Genomic DNA, 19,838 nt, shown 5'->3' on the forward strand with positions numbered 1-19,838 from the left:
CGCGTCGTGTCCTTGTGTGGCCGTCAGCCCTTCCCCCATCGCACATTAATATTATATATAATAAATGGCCGCTGTGTTTGTCAGATGTGCAGCGCTCGGAGAAAGTTTGTAAAAGTTGGACGGGTGAACAGAAGCGGCTCTTTGCGAATACAGCGATTGGCTCAGCTGTTGTTTGTGAAGACCCCCCCCCCCCCCGGGCGACACCAGCACAGAGCCGCTCTGTCCACGATGCCCTGATTTAATGATCCGTCCTGAGCAACAGCGTGGCAGCAACTAATCTGGAGGACTAATCAATTCAGCAAATTAAATTCAAGTGGAGACGGTGCCTCTGAACTTTTCAACTACAGTTGTTTGTTTTGGTTTTCTGCATAATGGAGCATTTAGAACATTCCCAATTTGCATACAAAAATATGTTGCGACTGGCCGCCGTGCTTCAGTCCCACTGTTGCTGCGTGTGGAGCGGGTCCAGTGAGGGACGGGGCGTGATTAAGCATGAAGGCAGAACACGGGAGTGCTTTTTGAAGCACATTGACATTCAGAGCACCGGCGTCTACATCAAAGCTGAACTTGCGCCGTATTGTGAGGGTTCGAGGGGTTCAGGCTCCGCCGTACGCGGCTCCAGATAGCACCAGGCGGCTCTGTTTGTTGTTTGCACGGTGCCCGTCGCTAAATTTGCAGATTCAATTCAAAATCAATTGGTCAAATATAAATGTCGCCGCGTGCGTGGATCTGTCGGCTCTGAATTACAGTAAGGTGGTCTCATTGATCTACCAAAAGAAAGTGATTATTAAAGTACATGTATTTACAATATGTGACTTTATTATAAAAAATATTTTAGTGTTTTTTGGGGTCGTCTATTTGTCCAGTAGGTCTTTTTGCAGGAAGCTAAAGAAGGACGACAGAGAACAGTGACAAGAGGCAGAGAGCACACAGTTAAAAGCCCATTTAAACATTAAAGGTCGGGGGCAACCATTATTTTGGACAATGCACGTAATATCCAGGAACGTGTCTCTGTTCCTGGTAATGCAGAATACACACAATAATAAATCCCATCTGTGTCGGTTTTATCTGATAAGTAGCATTTTTTTCATCTTCTTTTCGCCTGCTGCTAAAAAGGAGCAGCTGGAACAAGAGTGTTGGACAGATGGAACTTTCCACCTCGATTATTTTTCCGACTAAAAATAGCCCCTCAAAAATTAAAAGACCTCTGGGACCGCGTGCGACGTGCACAGCGCGCGCGTGCACGTTTGAGCGACGGCGGCGTGGAGAACTTCCTCAGATGACGGCGGCAGCAGGCAACCTGGGAGTGAGAATGAATAAGTGATGGGCAGATATTTGGAGGAGAGACAGAGAGAGAGAGAGCGAGCGGGCGAGCGAGCGTCTGGTCCCCCGCTCTCTTAAGCACACTTTAAACAGGGTCCCGAAGAGTCCCCCGCTACGGCCCTCGGCCAAGCATCTGGGGCAAACATCTGATGTGGTCCGTTCACAGAGGTTCTGGGCTTTGGAGGGTGTGAGGTTTGGGGGGTTGGGGGTTTGTGGTACCTTTTAATCAGCGGGGCCAAGGAGGGAGCGAAGGGAGCCGGGTGACGCCGACGTGATCCCACCAACATTTGGGTTAGATGATTAAAAATGGTCCTGAGGAAGCACAGTGTCGGCTTGTCTTCAGCTCAGGTGCGTTGTGTTGTGTAACTGTTCAGCCATTTCTGATGAGACTGAGATGGACATGAAAAACAAGCAGACAGAAATTCAAGGTTGGAGTTGAATCAATTCGTAAATTATTGTTTGTTTGGTCACAGATGCAGAGGACATGGATAGAATGCTTTAGTGTGCGTGCGTGCGTGCGTGCGTGCGTGCGTGCGTGCGTGCTCATGCATTTTTAAGGCGGACGTCTTCCTCATGTCTTCCTGAAGATCCTCTCCTTGAAATGAACAGTTTTGCTTTGCTGACTCTGGAGGTTTGACGGGACCTTCGCTGACAGGACTTACACATCACATCCGTCACTCAGGAGCGACCGGCACACGGAGATAAAACATTAAGGTGGTGTTTCATGAGGAGCGCGGGACCGAGGGGGAAAACGCACACCAGCGTTTAACTTTTTGTAAGATTATAGTTCATGTGGCAGCTTTAGTTGCTCTTTGTTAGCGACTGTTCCGACCAAGAGTAAAAAAAGTCTGAGGTTAAATCCGTTTAACAAGTCTGTTCAACTCATTTTAGCACCAATCAATGTTAATTGACTCATATTTCAGCAAAGCTCCTGCGCTCCTGCGTGCCAGACATATTGCATCTCTCCATCATTGTCTGCCGGAGGCTCGTTATGTTGATCTCTGGTATTATCAGGAATAGTAGCCGTGTTTATTATGAGCTCAGATCAATGACAAAGGGAAACGCTCCTGTGAATGCATTAGTCCCACGAGAGGCCGCCGTCGGGCGAGGATGTGTGCGCCCACATGCTTGAATTGTGTTACTCCCTGGGCACTTAAACTGCAGCGCATCCCAAAGGATCAAGGTTTCCCCAAGATCATTATGACCTCATCCCTCTGATCCACCAATCGCAGATCCTCTGGTTTTCTGGTCTTGGTTTTAGCTTCATTAGGCAAAGTTCACACTACGGTGAGTCGAGGAAACATGGACGTAAAACTGATTAATGTCCAGATTAAAGCCAAGAGGCCATTGATGACTAATTTAACGTGATGGTGTATCCAATTATTAATTAATTCTCATGGGAAGCAGGTCGTCTGTCGACGGAGGCTTGGTGGGTGGTTTTAGGTCAGTGGCCCTAACACGTGTGAGTCCACATGCTGTGTGTGTGTGTGTGTGTGTGTGTGTGTGTGTGTGTGTGTGTGTGTGTGTGTGTGTGTGTGTGTGTGTGTGTGTGTGTGTGTGTGTGTGTGTGTGTGTGTGTGTGTGTGTGTGTTTCCGCTGGTCCCTGGACAACTATGGTCTTGCATCACTAATTTGAAATTGATTTCTCATTGATCTACACAACTGCTCCATGGCCTCACGGAGCACGATGAAGCCCCGCGGCTGAACGCGCCGGTGTCGCACCGAGACGCTGCAGATCCCGTGACCGCCGGCTCGTCTTGACCCGACAATTGCGATGGGCTTTAAAAATATACTGGGGATAATTTCGTATTCTGGTGGAATGCAATTTTGAAAATTGCTCATTGTCGCACACGTCGGCTCCGCCGGCTCCGCCGGCTCCGCCGGCTCCGCCGGCGCGCGGCCGTAATGGCTGCCTGGCTGAGAGCGCCCACAGAAATGACTTCTACCCGTGGAGTCTTTAAAAGCGCGGTCGGGTCGGAGGTCGCGGACGTGACGCGGGTTCCGACGCGGTCGCGAGCTCCTCTCCGCGGAGTCGCTTTGTTTTTGTAGAATTGCGAATTCCTTAATCACGGTTCTAATCTCGGTGCCAGCAACATGCTCGTATGCTGAAATCCTCCGGCACTTTATCTCTTAAGATGAATTAATCCTGCTGCTTTATGCGCGCAGGCCGAGCGGACCGGCTGAACTTGAAATGCTTCTGCCCGTCGTCCCGGCGCTGGAGGATCCTGCACAGAGAGAGCGGCGAGCGTTGAGGAACAAAGTGAAAAGAGGACAGATCCTCCTGCATTAAATATGCCCAGGGCTTTTCACAGCCATAGGTAATTCATAGACGGGCTGTTGGGGCAAAACAGCGCTGTTTTACGCGCTCATCGGGAACCCGTGAATGTGATGAAACCATCAGCTCGCAGATGTGGCCTGTAAAAGAGACAAGCATCCTGAGGTTGTTGAATTTTAAGGAGGCCGCATCTTACACAGACGTCCGATCACAGGACGATGGCGCAAAGTCCAAGAATAAAAACAGGCGTCAAACGGGCTCTAATAAGGACGTCTGACCCCTCACGACCTCCTGCTGTGATCACACCTGTCTGAACCACTGCAGCATCACCGTCTGCTTAGGAGAGAGGTGTGTGTGTGTGTGTGTGTGTGTGTGTGTGTGTGTGTGTGTGTGTGTGTGTGTCTGCGTGTGTGTGTGTGTCTCTGCGTGTGTGTGTGTCTGCGTGTGTGTGTGTGTGTCTCTGCGTGTGTGTGTGTCTGCGTGTGTGTGTGTGTTCCTCCGTGTGCGAGCAGTCGTGCTGCAGCCACTCGTCCCTCTCCTCCTCCACTTCTTCCTGGTGACCTACATGCCTCCGTCGTCCTTCTCCTCGCGTGTTCGTCTCTTGCTTCCCTTTTCTCCGGCCCGTCGTCCATTTTCGCTCTGTTTTAGTGTCACACTCCGTCGCTCTGTGCTTCTCGCTGCACCTCTCTTTCACACGCCGCGTTCCTCCATTCTCCATCATCCCACACACTCTGCTGTAGCACAAGTGACTTTCCAGGGACGTGTTGGAGACTGAAGAGTGGTCCCGCACTCGTTCTGTCCTTGCAGGCGATGAACGAGCACGTCGCATCTAATGCATGTGAACAAGTATGAGGGGGGGGGGGGGGGTCATGAAAGAGCCCATCTGTGCGTCGTTACAGGGCTTCGCCTGAACAGTGGAGCGCCTGTATGTAATGGAACAGGAGAGGGCACACATGGGGCTCCAACAAAGTTTGTGCCTGAACATATACACACTCAGCTGCACTGGAGACGCGCATGCGCCCACGCAGACATCTACAAAACGCCGATAGTCCGTGTGTGCGCATACGAGCGTGACTGACACACCTGAGGCCTAAACGTTTCAGATGCATCCACTCATTAGAAGGCGGTGCTTTACGTTTCCAGTAGTCGTCAAAGTGACAGAAGCTTGGTGGTAAAAGTCAATGTTTGAATTCCAAAAATCCCTATACTCATGTTGCAACAGGGAGGGATGAAAATCTGATTTAAATGTCAATAGCACAAAGTAATCAGATTTTCAAAATCCCATTTACAGTCTAAGTCCGAGTGAAATTAAATTGCAGGTTTTTCTGCTACGAGCCTGTGAGGCCGCCTCCTCCTGGCGGAGCGGAGGGGGCGATAGTCGGAGGAACGAGGGCCGGGGCTATCGGGGGCCAACATATGCCGCGCTGCCCCTTCACCCCCTAATCCACACCTCCGCTGTCTTATCTGGGCGCCCGCGCTCGCAGCGCCGCGGCGGCGGCTGCAGGGAAGCGCCGCGGTTCTTATGTGCTCTATATGCAAATGCACTGGGCTGAGGGGAGTTTGGCCAGAATGCGAGAGGTCCCAATCAGAGACACGCGTGTACCTGTAGACCCACACACACACACACACACACACACACACACACACACACACACACACACACACACACACACACACAGCTGTAAGATGCTGCAACTCGGCCTCGCTGGCTTTTTCGGGACCGGGAGCTTGTTTGCTTCTCGCGCCGCCGCTGCCGATCTGTACGCGCTCGGCTGCTAAGAGGTGATTTGTGAATATGGGAACAATGTGTAAACTATTGAGCCAAGGCCCAAATCGTCTGCTAAGATGAGCTTTGCTACAGATTACGCGTGTCATTTGGTCTGTGACCCTGGCTTATAGATTTCAGATAGCTTTGGCTTTGTGTGAGGAGTTCAGCGGCACATGAGCGTGACCTCACATGCGAACGCACACACGTTGGACACAGGCCAGACGTGCTTCACACCACACACGTGCTTCTGTTTGGGGGCTTTTTCCCGTTTGTGTGTCAGAAATACATGTTTCAGGTCTCGTTCTTGGACAAGATGAGAGGACAAAGACACGTTTATGGGGAAAATGGGGAGCCAGCGTAATGATACGGCAACGCTGAGGCCGAGCACAAGCAGGGTTTTATGTTCACGCTCAGTAAATTACAGTACAGTGGAGGATGAGAGAGTGTCTTCACGGAGATAAACAGAGATGTGAGCATTTCCACAGGTTTATCGTGACTGGGGCTCCTCAGATACGTAACTTGTTGGAAACGCTCTGCTGCCTGCTAATTTCCTCCTGATCATTGGTGACGATCTGCCTGGCAGCAACCTGTGATCGGATGCCGTGACCGGGAGGGCGAGATCAGATAAACGCGACTGTATTTGCTATTTAAACGCTGGTAGAAATCAGATGTGACTGAAACTGAGGCGGAGGAGGGGTGTCGTCGTTTGCAGCGTGACCGAATATTCTTGAAGCAGTTTGTACGAGGTGAGGTTTTTAATACAGGTGAACCATGATATTGGAGCACAAGATGTGATGGAAAAATGTCATTTATGTGACATCAATGAATTTCCAGGAGGCACAATATATGATTGGAAATATGTATCATTGAAATGATTATGGATGTATTCGCATGTAGTTTTTCCAACATGTAAGAAAACAATAATAGGCAAAAGAATGATCCTAAAATTATTCAAGAATAAGAATCCAATTTGTTTCTAATTTGCTTTGAACAAATTAGAAATCATTAGATATCGTTTATTTCTAGGGTAAAATTAATGGTGTGTGTGATGTGCTCTAACAAAAAATCAGAGACAGATCATAAAAGTCGCTGCCCTTCGTATAAATAGTCTCGTGTGGTTATTTTCAGCACACATACAATTGTATGTATACACAAACGTGGAGATCTAAACATCCACACAATGTCAACAATCCAATTAGCTACAATCTAGTCAAATGGGGTAATTACCCAGAGACTATTAAGCCTTTTTTTCCTCCCAGTGCATGATGACAACTGTAATTATGGCAAAGCAACAATGATGTTCAGTCACAGTTCAGAGACGTGAAGTCAGTGAAGGCGGCAAGAGGGTTCCTGAAAACACAGATGATGCAGATGATGACAGATGGCGGGCGATCGCCCTGTGAAACATTGACGCAGGACGGAGGCACGGTTCAGAGTCGGTGCCGGACGCTGAGCGCGCGGTCGCCGGCCGTCTCCTCATAAACATATTTCACAATCAATGGCGGAATACCAAGCGATCCGTCTCGTGGCGCCCGTGCGCGGCCGCCGTTTTCCCTTTTCATTAAAGCCGCGAGATGAAACGCGGGCTCTTAACGATGACATGAGGTGATCAATGGCTCCGTTGTGCTCTGCGACCGGGCGCTTTTCATTGAGACGCGCCATTGTCCCGTTCCACAGCAGCGCCCGCCGCCTTTAAGGGGCCGGTTCCCCCTCGGAATTCAGGGTTCGGGCTGGAGTGTGACTCTCCCTCTTTTGTGCGTCGTAATTACGCAGAGTGGGGCTGCGAGAGGCTCCGAGAGTAGGAGGGAGGGTTGGATATTAACACAGACGCGTACAGGAGCTGCAGCGCGGCGCGAGCAGGAGGCGTGTGCAGCGCCGCACGGCACAAAGGAGGAAAAATGGCCTTTGTCAGAGCGCGGGGAGCGTAGAATAGGAGGGCCCATTGAGGCTGCCATCAGGAGACGCCGCGCATTGTTGTAATGAAACACTATTTGGACGGGAGCTCGTGGATACAGGTGGTGAGGCAGAGCTGAGGAAGCCTCTGTGTAATGGATCACTGCTGTGAGAGAGAGAGAAAAAAAAACGACGACTCCAGATCCTCGTTTAAATTAGGATAAAAGATTAATGCAGAGAATTGGCCCGAGATGAGATGATGTGTGTGATACAGGGTTTAAGCTGTGGGATAATCGTACACCGTAACTGAGGACTGAAACGGAGACACACGGGTTTCACACCTGCTTTAACACGTTCATCGCTGCTTATGCTGCTTCTATGCGTCTTAATGAAACTCATTTAGGTTAAGTTGCTGCATTTGTCCTATTCTGTTCAGTATTCAAGCTTAAGGTGTAATCTCGCAGGCCATAAAACACATTGTTTTCTTGTAGAAAAACAAATGGAGGACGCTCGTTCAGCAACAATCTTCAGTTTCAGCATTTGGGAGATGCATTAATTAACAGCATTTCCTCTGAGACGCCCCAAGATGAACAACGGCACAAGTCTTTTCCTCCAACAGCCAAAACAGCATATTGTCAAGTGACAAATTCCTCTAGGGGCTCTAATGACTGTGTGACCGGGCCAAAGGAGGAGTCATGGTATAACACTGATGAAGCCCTGTGGGGGGGGGGGGGGGGGGGGGGGGGGCGCTAAGCATTACACCTGGAGGCCAATTCCCTCCAACTCAAACATCTGGAGCTCCATCGCCGTAGCTTCGTTCCCTCCCTCCCTCTCCACCGTCGAAATGCCAGATTTGCCCTCGTGCCATTTTCATTCCTCAGAGCTGTGACTTGTGAATGGGAGGAAAAAAAGCAAGTCTTTTTATTTTTACAGTTCATTTGCACTGCGTTGTCTCTCCTCCGTCTGGTGGAGACTCAGGTGGGCACGTGTATTAATAGCTCCTCTCATTTGTGACGTCAGCTGAAATCACACATGTGCCTCTTAACGCTCGGATCGTTTCTTCACGTTTGACACGTCGCTCTCAGTGAAAACGTCATTATTCTCCTCCTTCCTGCCTTTCAACCGCGCCGATGTCCGCGCTCGTTCTGTTTTCCATCACGTTTTTCCTCCTTTGCTCATGATCGGACTTCCTCTGTCTCTTGCTCACCGTTTCTCCACTGTCCCCTTTATTCTGCTCTTTATTGTGACTGTCAAACAGTATTTCAGCTCTCTCTCTCTCTCTCTCTCTCTCCTCTCTCTCTCTCGCTCTCTCTCTTTCTCTCTCCCCGCTCATTGAAAACATCCGTCTGCTGTGCCTGAAAGCTTCGTGGGGCCCTGAACGCTAACCGCCGGTCTGCCTCTGTGCCAGGCGTCTCCTTGGTGATGAGACCGGCGAACGGGCCGCTCTGCACCAGCCGCTGAGGGGTTCGCGATGGAGCGTGCATGTCCATGTCAGCTACAGTAGACTCCTGTGTGAAGACGTGCACTTTAGGCGCTGGCCTATTACAATGCGAATGCCTCATGTTTCCTGTCAGCGCGGCTCTGCCAGACAAGGGGGGCCCTGTTCCCTCTGCCAGCGCTGCAGTGCCGCGGAGGCCGGGCCGCAGCGCGGTGGGGCTCTGCGCTGGCACGCACCACCGGGGCTTCGGCTCCACAGACGCCGCCGCTGGACCCGTGTCAACTCGGACCGTTTGTACTGACATCTCGGCAGTCGATGAGGTCATCATCCCGAGCCGGAGAGATGAGGGCTGTTTATGTGATGACAGACAGGTTGTTGGGACTGGATAATGCCCTCAATCATTAGCATTGATTAGCGATGCACTTTGAATGGCGATCGGTGCGGTTTCAGTCACTTGCTTTAAATGGGAGCCTTTGAGGCTTTTTAGACTGGGTTCAGATAAGACAGAATCATTAGTGAGTAATGGAGCCTAGAACTCCCCGTAGCAGTGGACCGTAGCCTGCTGTTCGCTGGCCTGTCTGTTTCACGCGGCCTCTGTGGTTGTTGACCCAGCTCCGGTCAGCTCTGGCCTTTGTCAGCAAATTGACAAGTGATTGAGCTCGCTGTCAGGCAGACAGGCCAAGTATGCTGCTTGTCGTGTCTGACACCACGGAGGCAGCGAGGCGCTCGGTTCTGGGGGTCCGCTGGTCCGTCTGCAGCCTTTTGCTTGGAAACGCAAGCGGATGAAACCTCAGAGTGGAGACACCCAGGGTCAAACGCGGTGGCCTTTGGCATTAGCATCATCAGCTGGCTAATATGTAATAATACGCTTTTATAGCGGTCTGCAGCCGCTGGTTGGGTATCGATCGGGCTGGTGTGTTGAGCTCTCGGATCTCACTGGGACCAATTTACGCTGAATAGCCGAGGGTCCTCGCAGCACGGCCCGCGCTGCAAAGCTCCGTGTCCTGCGCTTCGTGGCGTCGGCCAGGTACATTATGTGCGTCTGTGTGGGAGGATGTTTTATATGCATGTCGTTGCATGCATGCACCGCTCCAAAGTGCTTGTGCAAGCAACGCTGAGAGTGAGAGTGCAGCTCTGACACGCTTAATATGTACGGTGCGGCACAAACACCTATGGAACCTGTGTGAATGAGCGTGTTTTAGACAGATGCAGTTACGCAGAAAATGGCCCCGCTGTGGGATGAGACCTCGTGAATAATGAAGACCTCCACTCACTGTGGTTTGAACTGAGGTGGAGGTAAAGAAGGGTCTGAGGAGGACGTTTAAGGCCTGAAAAAGGAATTTCCCAGCACAAATCAGAATAAAAGCATAACTGACCTCAGGTGCATTCATATTTAATGCTACATATAGTATGTTAACTATTAGCAAATATATCATTGGTTTGTTTTGTTTCCGTCTATGAAGCAGAATAAAAATCTGATTCATCTGAAGGGGGCCTGCTCGCGAGAATATGTGAAAATAATGTGGCTGCTGTACCTTCGCCTTCCACACTTACTGTACTTATGATAAAAGCATATGTGAATTCACTAAGTTGGCTCCAACAGCTTCATGCTCAAATGTATCTGTGCCAGACTGAGACACTCTAATGCTCTTATTTCCTTCACACTTATTCCAATTAAAATGTGACGTGATTAACAGACAGCGGTCTGCTGGGTGTGTGTGTGGTGTGTGTGTGTGTGTGTGTGTGTGTGTGTGTGTGTGTGTGTGTGTGTGTGTGTGTGTGTGTGTGTGTGTGTGTGTGTGTGTGTGTGTGTGTGTGTGTGTGTGTGTGTGTGTTCAGTGAAGACTAATGTGTGTGAGTGTGATTTTAAGGTACACATGGATGGATTAGCCTTGCTTCACTGTGCATGTGCTGGAGTCTCTCAGTTCACACATCGGGTTAATTGACCTCCGGAGACTTTTCTCTCTTTTTTATTTCATGATTATACCGCGTTTGGCCTTAGATGTGAGATTTGTAAGGGATTTAAGTTCTGAGGCCACTCATTATTTTTTAAATGAGACATTTGAACATATTTCTCATATTTAAAACATTGCCTTGAACATCCAGTAGGCTTACAGATGCGTCGGTAACAAGTTTCTTGGAGATTATTTGATAACTTCAGCTTGAAACAAACAATTTTTAAAAGCTGTGGCACCAGAAAAATAACAATCACACTATAATTACTTTAAAAAGTAAAAACTTAAGAGACGAATATTGTAGTTGCGAGAAACATTTCCAGTTAGAGTTGGTCCAGGCTGCTCGTTGACACTTAGCCTGTTTGTGATTTATATTGACTGGATCTGCAGGTGCAGCTGGAGAACAGGGAACATCTGGTTTCAAGCCCTCTGAGCTGCTTCCCTGCTTTTTGCAGATGACATGGTTCTATTAACTAAATCAGACCATGGCAGGCACTGGGACCATTTCCAACCGAGTGTGTGAATTGAACAAGGTGAGCGAGAGTGAGCACTGGTGGCAGCACGGATGCAGGCGGCTGCCAGTGGATTTTGATTCTGAATTGAAACAATGAGACTGGCAGCAGCAGGTTTTTAGCTTTGGAGCCATCCAGTAAAATGTCCAGCAACACATCCAGGGGGAGCCCAGAGCAGCATCACAGGAAGCCACAAGAAGTGGTTCGGCAGGATGCCTCACACTGGAGGTATTCCGGACACTACTCAGAACACACTGGTCGGATGATGAACTGTATCTCATCTGGCCTGGGATTCCCCAGGAGGCTGGAAGGGGGGGGGCATCTGGACTACCTTACTGAACCTGCTGCCACCATGACCTGTTTCTGCCTAAGTGGCAGGAAATGGATGGATTCAATGAGTGGATGATTGGATAGATGACAAAAATAGGCTTGCACAGGCCATGTGCTCATTAGCATGTCATCGTCACCCAAAATAGACACTTGGTAGTTGGGAAATCAAGACTTAATTTGTTTTATTCACGTGTACTGTAGATACATTTTATGGGTAATATTAAAAGGTCTGATCATCCATGATTAATACGGCTTTGTGCTGTAATGTAGGTTAGGGCCCAAGAGACCAGCGAGCTGGAACGTAAAACAAACAATTCATTCTCCATAAAGGAAAGCATCCTTCAGCAGCCTCATCACCGCACCCTTCATGCTAATGACCTGTATTCCCCAAAACAAAGAGCTGACGTGGAGAATTGTCAATACGAAGCGAAGTCGTGAAAGGCTTTTGTTACTTGTGCTAAGATTTTTCTGATGCACTCCTGAGACCAGTGTGTTTGTGATGTGATGCTCAAAACACACACACACTCGAGCGAGCGCACACACTCACTCTGAGGCGTTCACGCAATCGCGGGAGCGAACTAACGAAGCTTTAATGAAACAAACAACTTGATTAAGACTCAGGAGGGCAGAGAATCAGGTGTGAGCACCGTGGGTCACAAAATCATGTGTGAAGACGTGCCAGGAGGGCGAAGTTGGAGCGGAGAAGCTCCTCGCCGACCTGGGACTTTGTCCCAGCATCACTGCATCAGTACGGGGCGGTCGTAGCCAGGACCGCGCGGGAGCTTGGACCTGGGAGGCACATTCCTTCATGCTAGGTTTCCTCAAGCATCCATTGTGCAAGGTTGCTTGTTTCTTTGCTCTGCCTCAACATACTAATTAGGCTGTGAGCTAAGCTAAGCTTTACAGCAACCCAGTGGGTTTATCACACGATCCGAAATGAACAAATCCACCCAAGGACAAACAATAAGCTCTTAGATGCTATAACACACTACAGATGTTGGACAAAGTCAAGTAAATTGCTTTTCAGTCTCTACTAGCAACTCTGAGCTTTTCTTATTTTACCTTTGACTAGGTATCATAGTTTTCCAATAAATTCTCATTACTTACCGTTGTTCACATAAAGGCCAATAGAAACAGCGAAAGGAGCAGGTCCCACGGGCAAACGCAGAGACAGATGTTTGAATTGAGAACAAAGACGCATAGATTAACACTGTTAAGACCGAGCGCAAGGCCAAGACAGCACACGATAGAGAATTACCCAGATTTGTGATATGTAGCTGTCAGCGGCTTTTCACCATTTCTTTTTTTTTTTATTTGTGGAGGGAGAGCGGGGGGCTACAGCTGCGAGTGGCTTCAGTCTCCATGGAAACTGACATTCCCTTGAAGGTGCTTGGCAGCCTCTGTCAATTGTTGAGCTTGGGTAATGGTTCGAAATTTTCCGTAAAGTGCTTTACAGAGGTTGGGCCTGAACTGAACCCGCTCAGGCCGGATTCACGCAGTGGCTAATTACAGCGCTTTAGCGAGATGGCGAGAAAAAGCGCTAGCAGCGTCTGAACCTGGAAATCCATCATGTCAGGTTCTTATTTTGGCCCCTTTGTTCCTAGCTGCCACTCACGTCTCATGTTAATGAGGCATTTATTGGACTGACGTTATCTGAACATCACTGCAGTGATCACTGTCGAAAAAGTGAGGCCCTCGCTTCTGACTTCCCTCTTTCCCATGAGCCTTTGCGCCGCGTAATCGCAGATAAGACCAGGACTATAATGATATTGCTTGTGTTTGCTAGAACAAGGACACTCACAAACGTGCTAATGTCTATATTTATATTTAAATTTCTATACTTTCAGATGTTAACTTTTGCAAATACCCAAAGCTTCTAACTAATGTCTGTGTGCCAGTTGCATGCTGTGGAGTTTATTAGTATTCCACAGCGGCTCCTGTTGTTTCCAGGGCTCCCGGGTCCTGGTCTCCGCTCATTCTGAACAAATCAAAAGGTTTTGAGCAGAGGTAGCAGCTGCCAGCGTCTCTCGTTTTCATGGTACAATGAAGCTACAGTAAATCAGTGTTTACATGGAGAGGTCGCTGATTCACTTGCTGCCCTCGCAAACCCAAACGTCAAACCGAGGCAGCGCATTAGCGACGACCGGAGGTACGTCTCCCCAGCGGAAGCTAACAATTAGCAGTCGGTTACCAGTGACGCTCAATGGAAATAATCGCTAATCAATCAATGTGCAGCGGGTGCTGGGTCAGCCCGCTGAGCAGATGCTATAATAAGACGGGCATCTGTGTGGACATGTATGACCCATCGCCATGACAGCTCCCTCATGTAGAAGACACCAACTGGTTGGTTCTGGTGCTTCCCTTTAGCCTGTGAAGCAATAAATGAGGGCAGGGTTGTGTTGGGAGTTTGGGAGATGATGTTTTGGGGTATTTGCTTCAAGCAGTGTTGGTTGGTGGGCTCGGTTTGGCGACACAGTCTAAAACATTAGTTTAAATTCCCAGCAAATCAATAATTTATTATGCATCTAAATGAAAATGCAAATGAGTTTTTCCCTTTTTTTGTGAGTTCAACCTCTCAATCAGACGAATCCTAGTTTTGTACAAACTTTAGCAACGATGTGTCAGGTTACTGGTGTAAGTGTGTGCAGGCAGACTTTTTAATGTTTGTGTTGCGGATGTGACATGTGCTGTAATTAGCACAAGCAGTTGCTGAAGTGTTTTTTTTTTTTTTTTGATGGTTATTCATCCTTGCACAATAATGACCACGCTTACTGGCAGGGTTTAATTAACTTTCCACTGTCAGGGCATGTGGTTAGTCAATAGAGTATGTGCACACACATGTGTACAGCGTTTCCTTACTCTAAACCTGTAATTGTAGCTGTATTCCTACTACTGGATCCTACTGTAACTGTCAAGCAGCCCTGGATGCTGTTAAGGGTCCTCCTGAAACCTACAGACGCCGGCCACTATCCCCGCAGTGGTGGTCATGCACATAGAATAGATACAGTAGAAGGGGCAAATACGTCCTAATCCCAAAGCTGAAACCAGACAGATCTAACAATTACGCGTTGTTGCAGGAACATAAAGTACGAGCCTTGACTGACACGGCTCAATAGGCAATTACAGAGGAGCAGTGAGAGCGGCTGCAGACAGGAGCTGAGCCTGGTGTGGGCTCCGTCTGCCCACAGAAACAAGCTCGTGTTGATTCGCGTTTAAATGGCTTTGTCAGTGTGGTAACGCGCTGTATGATCTTCTCGCTAATGCTCCCTCAGAAGACAACGCTAATTATGTTTTTCTTCCTGTTTTCTCTTGCAGGTTCAAGGTTTTATCTACACACTGGGAAAGGTAAAAAAAAAAACAAAACAACAACAACAGTCAAATCTGTTGGCTCCTGCTGGGCTTTCTTTCCTCCTGCACGGGGAGCGATGGGATGATTAGCAGGCATTAGACTCTGTCTGCGGTGCCGTGTGTTCATTTTGTGTGTGCGTGGATACAGAGGCATTATTGGGGGGATTTGTGGACCGGTTTGTCATTGTTTTTACTGCACTCACACCCCTGCTTAGTGGAGCAGGCTGTTGTCCTGTGAACATAAAATGTGGATTAGGAGTCTTATGGTATCAGTAATAATCACACACGAACGCACGTAGCGTATGCATGTCGGCCGTGTGACTCCAGCATCAGCTAAAACCAACACCAGCGGTTGGTTTATGTGACTGGTAGCGTGGCGCTGCTGTAGTGTTGTGCCGTCTAGGCAGCGTGTGATCATTATGACGATGCTGGACCCACAGTACAGCTCTTTTTGGTCTATTTCTGGCAGATGGAGTCTGAAACGGTTTTATATCTGTGGCCTTCCCTCAGTAGATCCCAGAGTATTTTAGTCCAGAATAATCCCCACCATCTGCTGTCTCCTCTACTACGTTTCAGCCGTCAGTATCTTCGCTTCTGTCACTGTACTTCATTCCCTTTTGCATTTCCTCCCATTTTTTTAGCATCCCTTCCAGCTGCACCTCCTTTTATTGTAATTCTCCCATTCAGCCTCTCAGTCTTCACAATCTTTGATGTCTTTACGCGACTCGCCCCCTTCGCCCCCCTCCCCCCCTTTCTCTCTCTTTCCGTGGGTGTGGATGTCGCTTCCCTTTCCTTCCTGTCCTCGTGGTTTCTCCATCGTGACTTCCTTGCACTGTCTTCGCAATAGCCGCTTAAATGACTCCACGCGCCCAGCGCTCACTGTTTCACACACACCGAATTGCAGTTGTGACTCCGATAACGTCCACAGACAGAAACTCGGGGCAGAGCTCACAGAGGTTTCGCTCCTCGTCATTCGTACTGTATGTGTCCCTGCCTGGCTCCTAGCAGCCGCAGTGACATCAGCACCTCTGTGACATGCTTGTCATCCATGCAGAGCACATCTTTGTACCAGCACACAGCTGGATTAACGATGACTGAATGGATTAGCGGGTGCGTGTGTGTGCGCGTGTGTCTGTTTTGTGTGTGCGCTCGTTTGTGTGAAAATCGGGGCGTTACAGAGACAGAGTGATAAAACACTGTAGTGACTCCTGTGTCAAGTGGGTATTTGACAAAGCCGGATACCTTAAACAGATACTGATAATACCCCGAGATCATCATATTTTGGCTCGGACGCTAATGACAACACAAAACCGGGCGCTCCAAACGGACACATTAGCCCAGACAACATTTACACACGTACACTCAGATAAAATGCCTGTCACGTGACCCGAATCCATTAGGACGGGAGTCGTCCACTCTCTCCTCCTCCTTAATTCTCCCCGTCCTCTTCATCCTCTCTGTTTCTCTCTCTGTGGACACTATTTCTACAAGCTTAATGAAATGACATGAACAGTCACCAAGGACCGCAGAGATGAAGCATGTAGGTACTTAGACGACTGCCTGCACAGGGGAACTTCATGAGATAACAAATTCATCAGTTCGGTGTCCAGTCCTCTGGGAGTCGACGTCTGTGTGAATCAAGATAAAAATACTTTCAGCAACAAGTGAAGCTAACACATACATCATCTGTGAGTTCAATACCTGTACTGAAGACTGTGTGTGTGTGTGTGTGTGTGTGTGTGTGTGTGTGTGTGTGTGTGTGTGTGTGTGTGTGTGTGTGTGTGTGTGTGCGTGTGCGTGTGCGTGTGTGTGTGTGTGTGTGCGCGCGCGTGTGTGTGTGTGACATTTGTCTGATTGCCAGCTGGGCCGTTTATGCTCAGCTACATGCCTCTGCTGCTGTAAATTGCTTTGGATTGCTGTTAATGGCTGCTTTTGTCATTTCTGAAATACTGAAATCTGCCATGATGTCATTCCTCTGTAGTAGCTCACTGCCACCATGTTTTTTTCCCCTTGGATTACTGTATCTGAACATCGCGCGACACTCTATGAATGTCAGCGGTGAATAGAAGGCGTGCAATCTGCTCCTAATTGAAATGCTGAAAAGACAGCTCTGGCTAATCAGCTTAGAGATGTAGTCCACAGTTGACAGATAATAAAGAGGATCCCAGAGCCGAGGAGTCTACTAGCATCCCTGTAATGAAAGTTCACATAATATGATCAGGGCACAATGGAGGGATGAGGAATTAAGGAGGGAGGGAGCAGCAGGTTGGGATAAGGGGTGTGAAAGCAAAGGCACGAGGATTTTAAAAAAAGTGTTAAATTATGAGGGAGACATCACATCAAAGGGTCTGGAAACCTGCAAAGCGCACCTTTAAAGGTGGCGACAGAGGAACGAGCTGCGCTTCACAGAGATTTGACGTGGGATCGAATAAGTCTGAGAGTGTAGGCGGAACTTTCAGTCTAAATGTTCTCAGCCCCTCAGTCCTGGGAAACGCTCGCCGGTGGCTCCGCTGGACGGATAAAGTGTCTCCGGAGCGTCCGCCACTTTTACTCTCTCATGTTCTCGCTGACCCCTCGGTCTCACACGCGTGGCAGGTTCGCGCACACGGCTCCAAAAGGTGCCGTTTACGACGCGGACGGAGGTCAAGGCCCGCGTGGCACGAGTGGAATGACGCCGAGACACATCCCGAGCCCGAGCTGGGCTTCGTCGGTGACCTTGACTCTGCTTCCATTGCGGTAACGTTGTGGTTTGGTAACATTAGACGGTGTGTTTTCTAATCCTATTGAAGTTGAAAGTTCAAATAAATACCACCTGGAATTAACAGCGCATTCCACTGAGTTAGTGAAGGGTCTCAGAGGGATCAGATGTCGAAGTTAAATGACCCTGGCTCCATAGTTGGCATACGCTCATTTGTCTTTATATATATGATGCGAATAATGCACCTTCAGTATAACATTGGAACAGTATCTCCTCTCATCACGGAGTTCATTAAGGGAATAAACGCCTGCTTCCTAAAAGGCACCGAAGTCGGCTCGAGTTGAAGAACTCTGCAGCAGCTGCTCAGGTTGTGCAGTTATTCCTGTAGGCGACCTCATCCCCTCCTCTCGCCCTCAACGCACCCACTCTAAGCCCATCCATTACACACACCATTAATGCATCTCTCACTACAGGCACCTTGCCCACCACATCTAAACACACTCGAGTTACCCCTCAGCTTAAGGAGCCGAACCACAGGACCCGTCTCTTTTTCCATTTCTGCCTCTGGAACGTCTCTTACATAATCGCGGAACGTATCTGTCTGATTTCTCTGACGGCACCTTAAATGTTTTGTCCAGGATTAAGCTTTGTTCCTTTCTTTCGCGCCTTCCTTTGAACTATTCTATTCTGAGACAGTGCCAGGAACATTATATATGTTCGCTCCCTTTGTCCCGGCCTCCAGCGAGGGATGCCCCCCCCCCCCCCCCCCCCCCCCCCCCCCCCCCCCCCCCCCCCCCACATGCGTAAGGTGGGCAGATGTCAGCCACAGGTGCGGAAGAAAAAGGGCACCGCTGAAGTCCCGCTGCTCATTAACATCAACAGGGCCGTCATTAATCATTCCACCTTCGAGTATCAGAGGCCTGCAGGATATAAAGTGTGTGCTGGGTTCAAAGGGGAGCTGCGGTTCGGTATAGGCCGGGCGTTATATAGGCCACGACAAAGTGACAGCAGCCGCGTGCTCGTCCTCAACAAGGTCACGCTGCGTTGTTATCGTTTCACCGCTGACTGAAGCCCGAGACCACGACACAAAGCTGCATCAACCGCAAACAGATCTCGGTGGCTCGGCAACGAGGACATTTAGGTTCCGATTCATTCCGCTCCAACAGAAGCCTGTGTGTCGGCAGAGGCAGCCATGGCGGGTGGGCGCGAGGTCGAGCCCCGGGGCTCAGGCAGCGCTTGCTGTTAGGTGGCTGATTTAGAAAGCGTTGTGTCAGAGTAATAAGAGCTCGGAGGAAACCCCCGGTACGTGTCAGACTCGCGGAACCGCCTGCCTCCGTGACTGGCGAGTCGCACTGTGCTCAGAGTAACAGTAAGTAAATAAAGGAATTTCCACGGGGGAGAAGGATGGGAGTAAGTGTTTCGTGAGGACAGATAACAGATGGGGAGGAAATATGGTCAGTTTGGAAGGATAGGAGAGCTAAAAGTTTGTGACTGACAGAGGGAGGGAGGGAGGGAGGCAAGGAGTGGGGGAGGGGAGGGGGAGGAGCAGCTGTCCTTAGATGTCTGTCTTTGAGGGCTTGACCATGAGACGTCTTTTAAGTTTGCCCACCTTGGCATTTGGATTCAAAGAGATGAAAACAGACACGGAGATCATTTCAGAAATGCCTCAACACGGTGACACGTCGTCAAAGACACTGGATGAAGGCTTGTTCTTGGGTCGGGGGCTTCTTTTACCGTGTTTGCGTTTTAACTAATGGCCTGCTGATGTAAATACTCAAGAGGTGTCTCATCCTCGTGAGGCCCATCAACAGCCAATTTTCAGAACTATAACGGTGACTATAGGGGAAACGGACCCGTTTTCACACGAACTAACCCTTTGAATGTGAAAAATATTGCTTTGTGGGCCAGAAGCAGCATGGAGCCGAGCAGAGCAGGCAGATCTATAACTCAGCCACTGCCGAGTGATTGTCATAATTACAGCAGCACATATAATGATTTCAGCTGGGGCTCGTTGCAGTCTCGGCCCGCAGGCCGGCGGCTACGTAACCACAGCGTGGTTCACCTAATAGGACCAGCGCTTCATCCAGCCCCTCCTCGCTGGAGCTTTGATTTAAATGCTCCTGTGGCACGCGAGGCTGCATTGATTATGTGCCTATTTGTTTGGGGGGATGATTTGGGCTGTGTCATAGCGCTCATGCATTATGCAGAAAATATGGCGCTCCTCATTGCAGGAGAATATCAATGAGTGCTCGTCCATTGTTCATTCTGGGCAGTGATGCCTTTCCTCAGAAGCTTCAA

At 49.2% G+C, this 19,838-nt stretch overlaps 1 protein-coding gene across 2 annotated transcripts in view; it reads left to right on the plus strand.

Annotated features, from left to right (window-relative positions):
* The window catches only part of igsf11 (immunoglobulin superfamily member 11), a 60,324-nt gene that overhangs the window by 2,262 nt on the left and 38,224 nt on the right, over positions 1 to 19,838 (plus strand). The window contains exon 2 of one of the 2 annotated variants that reach the window (XM_029171314.3): positions 14,810 to 14,839. The exons of the other annotated variant lie outside the window; for it this stretch is intronic. Coding sequence (XP_029027147.1) covers positions 14,810 to 14,839 — 30 coding nt within the window. The remainder of the gene's footprint in view (positions 1 to 14,809; positions 14,840 to 19,838) is intronic. 2 annotated transcript variants of the gene reach the window in all.

This window comes from Betta splendens, chromosome 13, assembly GCF_900634795.4.
Source record: "Betta splendens chromosome 13, fBetSpl5.4, whole genome shotgun sequence".
Classification (NCBI taxonomy): domain Eukaryota; kingdom Metazoa; phylum Chordata; class Actinopteri; order Anabantiformes; family Osphronemidae; genus Betta; species Betta splendens.